Here is a 15,200-nt window from a genome sequence, read left to right on the forward strand (position 1 = left end):
CTCAGACGTGTACATTTTCGTGTCTCTGCCACCAGTCACGAGAGGGGACATTCCCATCACCATGGGGATCCCTGAGCTGCCCTTCAGAACCACACCCACTCCCTCACCCTCTGCCCTGCCCCTGCCCCTGCAGCCACTCATCTGTTCTCCGCTCCTGCAAAGACGTCACAGAAGGAGAACCAGACAGTATGCAGGGCTTCCCTGGTGGCTGAGCAGGTGAGGAATCCGCCTGCAATGGGGGAGACCTGGGTTCGATCCCTGGGTTGGGAAGACCCCCCTGGAGAAGGGAAAGGCCACGTGCTCCAGTAGTCTTGCCTGGAGAGTTCCATGGGCTGTACAGTCCATGGGGTCACAAAGAGTCGGACACGACTGAGTGACTTTTGCTTTCACTTCTCAAACTGTGTCACCTTTGAGGACTGGCTGTTTTCACTAACACAGTCTCCTTAAGAGCCCCTTTAGCTGCTGCGTGTGTTATCCGGAGCTGGTTCCTTCTTCTACTGCTCAGCAGTCTGACCAATCACCTGCTGAAAGACATCTAACTGGATTCTAGTTTGGAGCTACTATGAATAAAGCTGCTACAAACACTTGTGTACAGATCTACGTAAGCATACGTTTTCAGTTCTCTGGGATAAACCCCCAGGAGTGCTACAGCCAGATCATATAGTAATCGAAAGTTTAGTTCTGTAAGAAACTGCCGTAAACTCTTTTCCAGAGTAGCTCTCCCCTTTCTAAGTCCCACCAGTGATGATGAAGTGACCCAGTTTCTTTCGCACCAGCATCTGGCGCTGGCTGAACATCACAAATTACATCACTTGTTTGACGACACAAGTGTGCATCTGGGCAGGGGAATATTCAAAGTCCTCAGACTGGGGCATGACGCCATCCAGGCTGCCCGTCACCTCCGCTCCCGGCCTCCTCACGCTCCTCCTTCAGACACCCACGCGGCCCGCTCCCTCCCTCCACTTCAGAGGCGCCTTCTCACTGGGCTTCACACCCTAAACCACACCCCACAGCACTGCCCCCACCCCCGAATTCTGTTTCGTTTTTCTCCACAGGATTTATCACCAGCCCTTATTCACCACTGTAACCCAGGGGCCCAGAACAGGCCCGGCGAACACAACAGGCACCTGGCCGAAAGGAGTCTTTCCGGGTCATCCGTCCAGTCCCATCTAGGCCCCGCTCCCAGCAGCCGGGGGTCTTCATGCCACCACCGCGCCTTTGGCACCGTTACAACCTACTTACAGCCACACAAATGCTCCACGGCCTAGGACAGAGAAACGACACCGCCCCAGCGACCTCTGCGCTGTGAGCACCTTAAGTCTTCCCTCCCAAGTGCAGATGGCATTCCTGCATTCAGTCCAGTTCAGTCGCTCAAGCGTGTCCGACTCTTTGCGGCCCCATGAACCGCAGCACGCCAGGCCTCTCTGTCCATCACCAACACCCAGAGTCCACCCAAACCCATGTCCATTGTGTCGGTGATGCCATCCAACCACCTCATCCTCTGTCGCCCCCTTCTCCTCCTGCCCCCAATCCCTCCCAGCATCAGAGTCTTTTCCAATGAGTCAACTCTTCGCATCAGGTGGCCAAAATATTGGAGTTTCAGCTTCAGCATCAGTCCTTCCAATGAACACCCAGGACTGATCTCCTTTAGGATGGACTGGTTGGATCTCCTTGCAGTCCAAGGGACTCTCAAGACTCTTCTCCAATACCACAGTTCAAAAGCATCAATTCTTCAGCATTCAATTCTTTCTTTATAGTCCAACTCTCACATCCATATGTGACTACTGGAAAAACCACAGCCTTGACTAGACAGACTTTGTTGATAAAGTAATGTCTCTGCTTTTCAATACACTGTCGAGGTTGGTCATAACTTTCCTTCCAAGGAGTAAGCGGCTTTTAATTTCATGGCTGCAGTCACCATCTGCAGTGATTTTGGAGCCCAGAAAAATAAAGTCAGCCACTGTTTCCACTGTTTCCCCATCTATTTCCCATGAAGTGATGGAACCGGATGCCATGATCTTCTTTTTCTGAATGTTGAGCTTTAAGCCAACTTTTTCACTCTCCTCTTTCACTTTCATCAAGAGGCTCTTTAGTTCCTCTTCACTTTCTGCCATAAGGGTGGTGTCATCTGCATATCTGAGGTTATTGATATTTCTCTGGGCACTCTTGATTCCAGCTTGTGCTTCATCCAGCCCAGCATTTCTCATGATGTACTCTGCATATAAGTTAAATAAGCAGGGTGACAATATACAGCCTTGACGTACTCCTTTTCCTATTTGGAACCAGTCTGTTGTTCCATGTCCAGTTCTAACTGCGGCTTCCTGACCTGCATACAGGCTTCTCAAGAGGCAGGTCAGGTGGTCTGGTATTCCCATCTCTTTCAGAATTCTCCAGTTTCTTGTGATCCACACAGACCATAACATCAGAAAGACAGGGCCTGATCATCCACAGCGGAGCTTCTCAAGCCTTATGTGCACAGAAATTGCTCACAAACCTTGTTAAAATGCAGACTCGTGACTCAGTAGGTCTAAGGCTGGGCAGAGATTCTGTACTTCTTACACCCTCCCAAGTGATACCAAATTGCTGGCCCTGAAACCACACGGTGAGCAGCAAGGATCCGTGGCAAGTCTTGTCTGAGGTTTACTGAGTGGCGGACTCACTTGCAGGGACCAGCGGTAATGCGGTGGGGCCTCTGAATGTGGACAGCACTGGAAAGACCTCTGCCTCGACACCTCTATAAGGCCTCTTTTAAAAGAAATTCTACAGTATTGGAAAGCCAACCAGTAAGAATCACATGTACTGCTATGAAACAACATCTTCGATATATTGCTAAATGAAAAACTATAGTGTGAGCAAAAAAAAAAAAAAAAAGACTTGTACATGCACTAAAACGTCAGAGAAAACAAAAGAAGCTTAATTGTTATTTTTAAAGAATAAGGCTAGGACAGCCAGGGAGGAAGTCTTGCTTGTCATCTTCTGTGCTAGCTGAAGATGCTGTTATAATGTATGTGTGTAATTTTTATAATTTTTTAAGCTAGTTAAGAAAAACCAACTGAAGAAGCAATGCTTCCCCAAAGTGGTCTCAGCATATCTGATCCGGTGTGGGGGGCAAACCAGAGCCTGCCTGTCCTGGACAGCCTAAGAAGTGTTCTTACATTTTTTAATGGTTGACAAAAAAAAAAAAAAAACATCAAAGAGCAGTCTTATGACATGGGAAAGTTACACAAAATTCAAAGTTCCACGTCATTAACAAAGTCTCCCTGGAACAGAGGCGCACTTGCTCTTCTGCCTGCAGCGTCAGGCCGCTCTGACCCACAGTGGCAGAGCCGAACAGCAGCTAGAGGTGTGCTCACAAAGCCTGAAGCACTGACTGTGTGACCACGTGCACAAAGCGTGGGCCCGTGTTCAGGAACCAGAAGACTTCACGTCAATACTCTCTGAGTTGATCCACAGATTCCAGGCAATCCCCATCAGAGAATCCCGGCTGGCTTCCTCACTGAAACGGACAATCTGCTCTTATAGTTTAAATGGAAACGCAAGGGGCCCAGAGTAGCCAAAACTATCTTGAAAAGGAATAAAATTGGAGGACTCACATTTCACTTGAAATTGTGATAAAAATGAACAGAAATCAAGACTGCATGGGGCGGGGGTGGGAGGGCGGGGGCAGGCGGGGGGGACACCTTCCCTGGAGGTCCAGTGGTTAAAAATCTGCCTTGTAACGCAAAGGACACCAGTTCAATCCCTGGTTTGGGAAGATCCCACACGCCTCAGAGTAACTGCACGCCGCAAGGAAGAGCAGTCCCCGCCCACTGCAGCTAGAGAAGAGCCCGGATGCGGCAAGCAAGACCACCACAGCCAAAAATTAATAAATCTGAAAAATACTTTAAAAAAAGACTGTCTCGGGGGAACTTCCCTGGCGGGCCAGTGGTTGGACTCCACTCTTTCCCCCGTCGAGGGCCTGGGTTCCATCCCTGGTCAGGGAACTGAGACCCCACCGGCCATGCAGTGCAGGGAAAGAAAGTGAAGCGACAGCCCGAGAGAGGGAGTATCATTTCACAAACTGTGTATCTGATACGGGTCTAGTACCAAGAACATTATGAAGAACTGTCACAATTCAACAAGACAAGAATTCAACTTAAAAAATGGGAAAGAATGAGGACAGGGACTTACAAGTACAAAAAACAAAGCTGGGCACGGATCGATGTGGAACTCCCCCACACGGACCTCTTTTCATCTCATAATAAATTCCGACCTGTTTAAGTAACTGCGCAGAGCTTTCTGCTCTTTGCAGCTGAACATAACCCTAAACAATAACACCAACTATGGCTAAATCATGCTCAGCAGAGAACAAGTCTGGTTGGTTTCACCTTCAAAATTCAGCCATTTCCCACCTTGCCACTGCCAACAGAATTCACCATCATCTCACACCTGATCACGTCACCAACTTCCTAACTGGCTTCCTGCTGCTGCCCAGGCTGTCTGTCAACTCAGTTCTCAGCCAGTACTCATCTTAAAACAGAACTCAAATCCCTCCCTCCTCTGACCAAACCCTCCAATGACTTCCCATCTCACTTAGAATAAATGCCCCTGTCTTTATTCCATCTGGAAGGGATTACTGGTCTGGCGAGGCACTCTCTCCCTCGGACCTCAGCTCCCACGGACAGTCTCTTCTCCCGAACTCAGCAGGCCACACCTCCCACCTCGCTAGTCCTCTTCGGGAGTCTGGACCTGCTCCCTGGCCCTGGTCTTTACTCAAAAGCCACCAACTCAGTGGCCCTTCCCTGGACATCCTACCTAAAAGCTGTCCCTGCCTTCCGAGACCCCTTCCCCGATGTGCTGTTATCCCTCCTCCACTTCACTCTCTACCATACTACGTATCGTGCTCATGTACCCTGTTGACAGTCTATGCCCCTGACTAAAACGCAAGCTTCAGGAGGGCAGAGCTTTCTCTGCTCAAGGCTGTAGCACTGCACCTATTTAGGATGCTGGTTCGCACTCGTCAGAGGTTCAGCAAATAATTCAAGTCAGGGAAAAACCAGGAGGGAATATGAAGGAGAGTGAAAAGTGCCAAAGGCCAACGCCAACTGCCTCATAACTGCAGTGAGGACCCTGCCGAGCTCTGGCACTCCCCTGCATGCCAGCCTTCTCGAGACTGCAGCCAGCACCACGCAGAACCCCTGCATACCATACGCTGAGCCCAGAGCAGGCACGCAGATTCTTAATCGGAGCCCACGCTCAGCTGGTGACACTACAGTTCCACAGGCAGCAAGAACCATAAAAACAGAACAGTTGCTTTCTCATTGCTTTTGGCCAATCTTATTTTGGGGAAGGGATTTTTCAGCTGAAGCATATGAACAGACATGCTAAGATCCAAATTTGTAAGCAAGGAGTTTGTTACTCAAAATTAATGAATATTTGCTTTCTCAACAGCAAAGTACATAAAAATATATTTATGCATTTTATAACTATAATTAAGCCAAATGCAGTTGACTTCAGAGCATGCTAAGAACCTTTCAAAGTTGCTATTCTGAAGTATTTTTGTTTTTAAAAATTTTAAAGTCTATCCAAATATATATCTACACACATAGACACACACACACAAGTTACACCAGGTAGGATACACAAGGAAGAAGTGCAACAGAGCTTGCCTCTGGGAACGGAGTTAGGTACTCAGGAGAAAGGGACGGGAGAGAGACATTTTAATTACCTGTCTGCAATTTTGGAATTTGTATCATGTTAATGTATTGTTTACACAAAGATGACAGACTAAATTTTAAAAATAAGTCAATCATACGTTTCCATACAATAAAGTAATGAAACGTCTACTTTGTCAAGCTGGCTTAAGAAAGAAACCTCTTCACATCCATATTTTGAAGACGACACCATATTCAGGCTCTGTGAAATCAGCATATAGAAGCAGAACGCATAAGTTTAGACTGACCAAGGGAACAGCAGACGGGGATGGCAGCGAGAGCTCCCTTCCCACCCGGAGCCCTGCCTAGTGCTTCCTGTCTGTATACAAGGTCCACAAGATGCCAAGATGCCTGAACTTCTGACTCCTACCTCCACCGAGAAGAACTATGCTAAGTCTGGAATGGGTCGCGGTTATAAGTTATTTGCTGCAGAGAAAAGTCAAGTTGTTAAGATTTTCTTTTTTCTCAAAGTATCCAAACAGGTTTTTCACCTTTTAGCAGAAAAAGCGCTTTACTGCTACATTTTAACAGATAAGCCAACATGACTCTCCAAATATTCATTTCCTGATTAAACCTCAGGACACAGCAAGGAATCATTATCAGAAACAAAGATGAAAACATTACTAAAAATGAATCCACCTTAACTACAAGGTGAACTTCTTCAAGGGGCTGCTTCCCGAAAACTGTCCTCATTAAAGGCCCTCTTGTAGAGATCAAGATGAGAAATAAAATGCCCGTACAAGAAAGAAAGAAAGGCCTGAAGGGCACACCCTCACCTCTGCGGAAGACCCAAGACTTCACGGAAAAGCACTCGGGCTCTGTAAGAAAGTGACATCAAATGGTCTCTCTATTGTTTCGAAAATTTCCCTAGCACAAGCACCGAACAGTACCAGGATGTCTGCGACAGGGTGTCCGCAGACACCCATCCAGGTTCCGGCCAGCGTGACTGCGAGGCACGTGCAATGTACCTCACTCGCCCCGGCGATTAACCTCTCCCTCAGCAAGCCGTGATTTATTTCCAATTGCAGACAAACAATAAATTTCAGTCCAGTCTTCCCAGTACTGCAGTCCGTCTTATTGATTCTTGTGTGTTAATAACAACCATCTAGGCTAAGTTCACACTTACAGGCGACCACCGCTCATTTAAGGGGCCCGCAGACCGACTAGAACTGAGACAAGCCGGTCTCTTCCCGACACTTCATTCTTCTGCTGCGACCCCCTAACTAAACGAAAAGCCCTGAGGCTGCGAGAAGACAGGCCCGACTGACTCCCGGGCTGTTTAAAGCGGGTCCCGCCAGAGGCTCCCCATTGGACGGCGCGCGCTCCCCCGCCCTCCAGTCCGACGTCCCCGGGCATGAGGTCACCACTGTCCCCGCATCACTCTGGCTCCAAATTCCCGGCTCCTCGCGGAGCGCCCAGGCGCAGCCCTGCTCCCCTCAGAGCAGGAGGGCGGGGGGCCGGGGGGACGCGGCCTCGGCTCGGCCGAGTCCTGCTCACGACGCAACCCCGGTTCCTCCCCAAACGGGGCGGCCGGGAGGGCAGAGGGCCGGGGCCGCCTCCGTGCCTCTGCGGGAGGCTGGCGAAGGCCGGGGAGGGCTGGGGCCGAGCTGCGACGGGTCAGCACTCACGGTCGGTGCAGCGGCTCCTCGGCCGCGGCAGGGCCAACCGGCGGCGGCGGCGGCGGCGGCGGCTGAGGCGGCGTCTGCGCCTGCGGCGGCGGCTGAGGAGGCTGAGGCGGCGGCGGAGGCGGCGGCGGCGGCGGCTGCTGCTGCTGCTGCTGCTGCTGGAAGGATTTGAGGGACTCGAAGGCCTTCATCAGCTTCTCCAGGGTCGCCATGGCGGCCTGCCGCTCCGCGGGGACAGCGCCCGGAGCCCTCGGGCTGGCTCGCGGCTCCGCTCAGCAGCGCGGCAATGAATGAGGCTCGGGGCCGAAGGCAGGAACGGAACGCAGGCGCCCGGCCATCTTGGGTCTGTCCCGGCAGCCCCCTCGGCCTTACGCCCCGCGACGCTCCGCCGTCGGGCGAGGCGGGGCCAGGCCGGCGGGATTGACAGCCGGAGGCGGAAGCCTCCGCCTATGGCCAGACGCGGCGCCCGCCCGGCTCTCCGCGCCCGCCGTATCGCCTCCTGGAGCCGCCGAGGCCACGGACATCAGCGCGCTCCGCGCAGGAGAGAACTAGGGGCGCGGCGCGGAGGGGCGGGGCGCGATGACGGGGCGGGGCGCTGCGATGAGGGGCGGGGTGAAGGGCGGGACGGAGCGGGGTGAGGGGCGGGGCGCGGCGGTTGTGAGCCTCCGGCTAGCGTGGGAAGAACCCGCTAGGAGAGTAGACCCCGGGAGACGCCCGCGGGCTCGGAGCCGGTGACCCCCGCGAGGGAGCCTGCTCACTCAGCGCCCCGGGCGGAGGGAGAGCTCACGGGACAGCCCTGCAGAGGAGGGAGGGGGATGTGGTGCGCCTCGGGCGGAGCCAGGGCACGCTCAGGTGGAGCCCAGGTATGGTCCCCGGAGACTAGCACATCCCTGGAGGGTCACTGCGCAGCCCGAGGAAGAACCGAGGGGCCTGGGGCTGGCACGGCTGGTCAGAACCTGCCTGGTCTGCGCCTGCTGCCCCGAGAGGCCGTGGCTGGTATAGCGAGAAGCAGCTTTGGCCCCAGAGGACCGCCACCGGCATGACCGCCTGACCCAGGAAGAGAGTGTCCCGCTCCTTGGCTGAGGCCGGCTGCGTGGGCGGGCCCGAGGCTCCAGAGCCTCACCACCTGGAGGGGGGGGCTCTGAGCAAGCAGAGGTGTGGCACGTGGGTGACCCCCAGAAGTCCCCTGTTCTGGGCCACAAGCCACATCTCCACCTGATTTCAGAGCCTGTTTTCCAAAGCAGCCAGGTGAGTGGAAACCCAGCACTGCTGCAGGAAACCTTGTCCCCAAGGGAACAGCGACGGCCCCCTTCAGGGCAAGGACCTCAGAGAAACATGCCACCAGCCTTGGGGTTCCGGTCCCCTGATGGTATGTACATAATAACAGCCCTTGTCCACAGGGCAGGCACAATGGCTGGGCTCCAGGCGGTCAGGTACTGTGGTTGGCAGCACCGAGTGTGGGCTGTCACTGGTGTCTTGCTCCTGATTAAAGTTTACATATTAAGGTCAGACAAAAAGAGTTAAACAGAAAGCTCTCTGTGCTATCTGTCTTACCCATTAACCAGACCTCCTCAAAGACAGGAGAGCCGCCTGGACTGCAAGATCAACCTCCTTCCTTCTGACCTAGCAGTGCAATCTCTCACGAGATTAGCATTCTTTCCCAGCTCTGTAGGGGTCGTAATGACTTATTGCTCAGTTTGTAGGTTACCTATATCCTTAGTGAACTTTGATGTATGATCCTTTGTCTCAAAACTGTGTAGGATTGTGCCTTGGGCTTTTAACAGGCTCTCTCAAAGCTTCTGTCAGACCTCTCCACTATGACCCACCCTGACAGAATGTGGTCCACTGGAGAAGAGAATGGCAAACCACTTCAGTATTCTTGCCTTGAGAACCCCATGAACAGTAGGAAAAGGCAAAATGATAGGATACTGAAAGAGGAACTCCCCAGGTCAGTAGGTGCCCAATATGCTACTGGAGATCAGTGGAGAAATAACTCCAGAAAGAATGAAGGGATGGAGCCAAAGCAAAAACAATACCCAGTTGTGGATAGAAGCAAGGTCCGATGCTGTAAACAGCAATATTGCATAGGAACCTGGAATGTCAGGTCCATGAGGCAAGGCAAATTGGAAGCGGTCAAACAAGAGATGGCAAGAGTGAACGTCAACATTCTAGGAATCAGCGAACTAAAATGGACTGGAATGGGTGAATTTAACTCAGAGGACCATTATATCTACTACTGCGAGCAGGAATCCCTCAGAAGAAATGGAGTAGCCATCATGGTCAACAAAAGAGTCTGAAATGCAGTACTTGGATGCAGTCTCAAAAATGACAGAATGATCTCTGTCAAACCATTCAATATCACAGTAATCCAAGTCTATGCCCCAAACAGTAACGCTGAAGAAGCTGAAGTTGAGTGGTTCTGTGAAGACCTACAACACCTTTTAGAACTAACACCCAAAAAAGATGTCCTTTTCATTACAGGGGACTGGAATGCAAAAGTAGGAAGTCAAGAAACACCTGGAATAACAGGCAAATTTGGCCATGGAATGCGGCAAAGACTAAAAGAGTTTTGCCAAGAAAATGCACTGGTCATAGAAAACACCCTCTTCCAACAACACAAGAGAAGACTCTACACATGGACATCACCAGATGGTCAACACCGAAATCAGACTGATTATATTCTTTGCAGCCAAAGATGGAGAAGCTCTATACAGTCAACAAAAACAAGACCGGGAGCTGACTGTGGCTCAGATCATGAACTCCTTATTACCAAACTCAGACTCAAATTGAAGAAAGTAGGAAAAACCGCTAGACCATTCAGGTATGACCTCAATCAAACCCCTTATGATTATACAGTGGAAGTGAGAAATAGATTTAAGGGCCTAGATCTGATAGATAGAGTGCCTGATGAACTATGGAATGAGGTTCGTGATATTGTACAGGAGACAGGGATCAAGACCATCCCCATGGAAAAGAAATGCAAAAAAGCAAAATCGCTGTCCGGGGAGGACTTACAAATAGCTGTGAAAAGAACAGAGGCAAAAAGCAAAGGAGAAAAGGAAAGATATAAGCATCTGAATGCAGAGTTCCAGAGAATAGCAAGAAGAGATAAGAAAGCCTTCTTCAGCAATCAATGCAAAGAAATAGAGGAAAACAACAGAATGGGAAAGACTAGAGATCTCTTCAAGAAAATTAGAGATACCAAGGGAACATTTCATGCAAAGATGGACTCGATAAAGGACAGAAATGGTCTGGACCTAACAGAAGCAGAAGATAGTAAGAAGAGGTGGCAAGAATACACAGAAGAACTGTACAAAAAAGATCTTCACGACCCAGATAATCATGATGGTTGATCACTCATCTAGAGCCAGACATCCTGGAATGTGAAGTCAAGTGGGCCTTGGAAAGCATCACTACGAACAAAGCTAGTGGAGGTGATGGAATTCCAGTTGAGCTGTTTCAAATCTTGAAAGATGATGCTGTGAAAGTGCTGCACTCAATATGCCAGCAAATTTGGAAAACTCAGCAGTGGCCACAGGACTGGAAAAGGTCAGTTTTCATTCCAATTCCAAAGAAAGGCAATGCCAAAGAATGCTCAAACTACCACACAATTGCACTCATCTCACATTCTAGTAAAGTAATGCTCAAAATCCTCCAAGCCAGGCTTCAGCGATACGTGAACCGTGAACTTCCTGATGTTCAAGCTGGTTTTAGAAAAGGCAGAGGAACCAGATATCAAATTGCCAACATCCGCTGGATCATGGAAAAAGCAAGAGAGTTCCAGAAAAACATGTATTTCTGCTTTATTGACTATGCCAATGCCTTTGACTGTGTGGATCACAATAAACTGTGGGAAATTCTGAGATGGGAATACCAGACCACCTGACCTGCTGACTATGAGATTTCTTGAGAAAATCTGTATGCAGGTCAGGAAGCAGCAGTTAGAACTGGACATGGAACAACAGACTGGTTCCAAATAGGAAAAGGAGTACATCAAGGCTGTATATTGTCACCTTGTTTATTTAACTTATATGCCGAGTACATCATGAGAAATGCTGGGCTGGAGGAAGCACAAGCTGGAATCAAGATTGCCGGGAGAAATATCAATAACCTCAGATATGCAGATGACACCACCCTTATGGCAGAAAGTAAAGAGGAACTAAAAAGCCTCTTGATGAAAGTGAAAGAGGAGAGTGAAAAAGTTGGCTTAAAGCTCAACAACATTCAGAAAAGGAAGATCATGGCATCCGGTCCCATCACTTCATGGGAAATAGATAGGGAAACAGTAGAAACAGTGTCAGACTTTATTTTGGGGGGCTCCAAAATCACTGCAGATGGTGACTGCAGCCATGAAATTAAAAGACGCTTCCTCCTTGGAAGAAAAGTTATGACCAACGTAGATAGTATATTCAAAAGCAGAGACATTACTTTGCCGACTAAGGTCCGTCTAGTCAATGCTATGGTTTTTCCTGTGATCATGTATGGATGTGAGAGTTGGACTGTGAAGAAGGCTGAGCGCCAAAGAATTGATGCTTTTGAGCTGTGGTGTTGGAGAAGACTCTTGAGAGTCCCTTGGACTGCAAGGAGATCCAACCAGTCCTTTCTGAAGGAGATCAATCTTGGGATTTCTTTGGAAGGAATGATGCTGAAGCTGAAACTCCAGTACTTTGGCCACCTCATGCGAAGAGTTGACTCATTGGAAAAGACTCTGATGCTGGGAGGGATCAGGGGCAGGAGGAGAAGGGGACGACCCAGGATGAGATGGCTGGATGGCATCACGGACTTGATGGACGTGAGTCTGAGTGAACTCCGGGAGTTGGTGATGGACAGGGAGGCCTGGCATGCTGCGATTCATGGTGTTGCAGAGTCGGACACGACTGAGTGACTGAACTGAACTGAACTGAACTCAAAGCTTCTGAGAGTTTGTCTCCTGAGTTATAATCTTCACTTTATTTTTTTTAATTAAAAAATTTTTTTAATTGAAGGATTATTGCTTTACAGAATTGTGTTGTTTTCTATCAGACCTCAACATGAATCAGCCATAGGTATACATATATCTCCTAGCATGAATAAAATTCTTTTTTAACTTGTTAATTGAATTTTCACTGACACCTCTAACAGTATAATGGGCAAAGGTGGTGCTCCTGGATTTACGTTACTGAGGACTGAGCCTGCCCTCCAGCTGGCGGTCCGTACCCTCTCAGCTTGCACATGTTCCTGAAGCAAGCTGCCATGGTGGGAGGCCCAGGTGGCCAGCAGCCCAGGGAGGACTAAATCCTGCCAACATCACAGGAGTTTGGAGGCAGATCCCTGCCCCGTCCAGCTCTCAGGTGAGAGGCAGATGGTACTTGAAGGCAGGCTTTCAGGAGACCAGAGAGTGAACGACCTCGTTAAGCTGTGCCCAGAGTCCTGACCGCAACAACTATGACATCCTTTGTGGTTGAGCCACCGTGTAATTGGCAACAGACAAGTGTATTCGTTTGCTGGGGCTGCTATAACAAAGCCCCACAGACTGGGAGGCTCCAACCGCGGGACTGTATCTTCTCACTGTCCTGGAGGAGGCTGAACTCCAAGGTGTGAGCAGGCTAGTTCCTTCGAGTCCTCTCTCCTTGCTGTGTAGACGGCCGTCTTCTCCCTGCGTTCTCTCGTGTTCTTCCTTCTATGTGTGCTGTTGTTTAGCCGCTGAGTCCTGTCCAACTCTTTTGAGACTTCACGGACCGTAGCCAAGCAGACTCCTCTGTCCATGGGATTTTCCAGGCAAGAGTACTGGAGTGGGGTGCCATCGCCTTCCCCGCATTTTATCTTACACCATTAAAGACACTTTCTCCAGCTACAGTCACATTCTGAGGTGCTGGGGTTAGGACACAATGTGTGAATTTCCAGGGGACAAACTCAGCCTCTGCAGAGGCTTCCCTGCTGATCCAGTGGCCTTCACCTTCCAATGCAGGGGGTGTGGGTTTGACCCCTGGTCTGGGAACTAAGATCCCACCTGCCTCATGGCCAAAAACCAGAACATAAACAACAGAACCAATACTGTATTAACAAATTGAGTAAAGACATTAAAGCTGGTCCACATCCAAAAAACAACAATAACGACAACAACACTCATCTGCCAAGAATTTACTATAATCCTGATAAGAAATCTTACTGGGAAGCCTGTTAAAAGGAACTCTCAAGATGGCAGATTTTTTTTTTTTTAATCGGGGGAAAGTCTGGCATAGTCCCAGAGTAATCAAAGATGACGCAGCTGGGGAGGCAATTTGGCCTGTTGTCGCCAAAGCCTGAGAGCTGGACCAGAAAGAAGGCTGAGAGCTGAAGAACTGATGCTTTGAACTGTGGTGCTGGAGAAGACTCTTGAGAGTCCCTTGGACTGCAAGGAGATCCAACCAGTCCATCCTCAAGGAAATCAGTCCTGGGTGTTCATTGGAAGGACTAATGCCGAAGCTGAACCTCCAATACTCTGGCCACCTGACGTGAAGAGCTGACTCACTGGAAAAGACCCTGATGCTGGGGAAGATTGAGGGCAGGAGGAGAAGGGGGTGACAGAGGATGAGGTGGTTGGATGGCATCACTGACTCAATGGACACGAATTGCAGCAAACTGGGAGATAGTGAAGGACTGGGAAGCCTGGCGTGCTGCAGTGCATGGGGTCGCAAAAAGTTGGACACGACTTAGCCACTGAAAAGCAATTCCAAAGCCTTAAGATGGACAGTGCCTCTGAACAGCAAATATACTCCAAGTACTTTATCCTCAAAAGAGAATCACCATGTGTCAGGATGGTCACTCATTATGGCAACATTTAGGACAAAAAGAAAAAGAAGCAAACGCGGGACAGAAAGAGATTGGCTAACTGAAGCATAGCATATCCATATGACAAAACTGCAGTTGCCCAGATCTTGTTTTAGAAGCGCGTTCCTGGCACAGGAGGGTGTGCAGTGTACCAGCAGGCTTCACTCCTGTGCAGAGCGTGACCCCAGTGCACCAGCAGGCTGCACTCCTGTGCAGAGCTTGACCCCAGTGCACCAGCAGGCTGCACTCCTGTGCAGAGCGTGACCCCCCCCCCCCCCCCGCAACCCTTTTCAAAGAAAGGCAACACACACACACACACAGAGACCTGGCCGGCGACTTCCCTGGTGGCCCAGTGCCGACGCTCGGTGCTCCCGGTATAGGGAGCCTGGGCTCAGTCCGTGGCCAGGAAATTAGATGCCACGACTAAAGGTTCTGCGTGCCGCAACGAAGGACCAGTCAGCCAAATAAATAATTCAAAAAAAGAAAAAAAAGGGAGCGAGCTGGTCACCAGGTCTGTGACAGGGACTCCAAGCGTGGCAGTCACAGATTTATATCTTAATTCAGGTGGATTTCTGTAGTTTTCAAATCTTTAGCAACGAGTGTGTACTATTCAGGGGGAAAAACCATGTAAACGAGGTGGTTTGGGTGGAGAACTGAAAACAGAAGGGCACCAACACACTTGTGACCGATTCTGCCCAGGGGGGAAGAAGGGATAAGTAAATAAGCCCAACACTTCCCCACAAATGGGGTACACTCCAGCTGGGGGGCTGGCACCTACCAGAATTCCATAACCAGGTAGCAGCTCACTGTGGGTGGGGCCTTGGGCCAGAAAAGGAAACCGTGAAGCAGAGTCAGGACTGTGAGGCTGAGTGGACTGGCAGCTCCTGATGGCACCTTGGTGGTCCCCCGCCCACCTGCCCCCAACCCAGGGGATCCTCTCCCACTGGAGAGTCCTATTGCCACGTATTTTCACTCTGTGTAAACACACACACTGCAAAAGCCACAGACGTGGTCACTGCTGTTCCGAACAATCAGCGCGTTTAAGCTGGCTGCCAGACGCACCACTCATTACTCTTCATCCCTGCTTGCATCT

At 50.1% G+C, this 15,200-nt stretch overlaps 1 protein-coding gene across 1 annotated transcript in view; it reads right to left on the bottom strand.

Moving 5' to 3' along the window:
• The window catches only part of HTT (huntingtin), a 125,824-nt gene extending 118,294 nt beyond the window's left edge, over positions 1–7,530 (bottom strand). Inside the window, exon 1 of the mRNA XM_052641713.1 lies at positions 7,322–7,530. Within this exon, the coding sequence (XP_052497673.1) occupies positions 7,322–7,530 (209 nt within the window). The remainder of the gene's footprint in view (positions 1–7,321) is intronic.
• Positions 7,531–15,200: the final 7,670 nt, after the last annotated feature.

The sequence above is a fragment of the Budorcas taxicolor genome, chromosome 6, assembly GCF_023091745.1.
Source record: "Budorcas taxicolor isolate Tak-1 chromosome 6, Takin1.1, whole genome shotgun sequence".
Lineage (NCBI taxonomy): Eukaryota > Metazoa > Chordata > Mammalia > Artiodactyla > Bovidae > Budorcas > Budorcas taxicolor.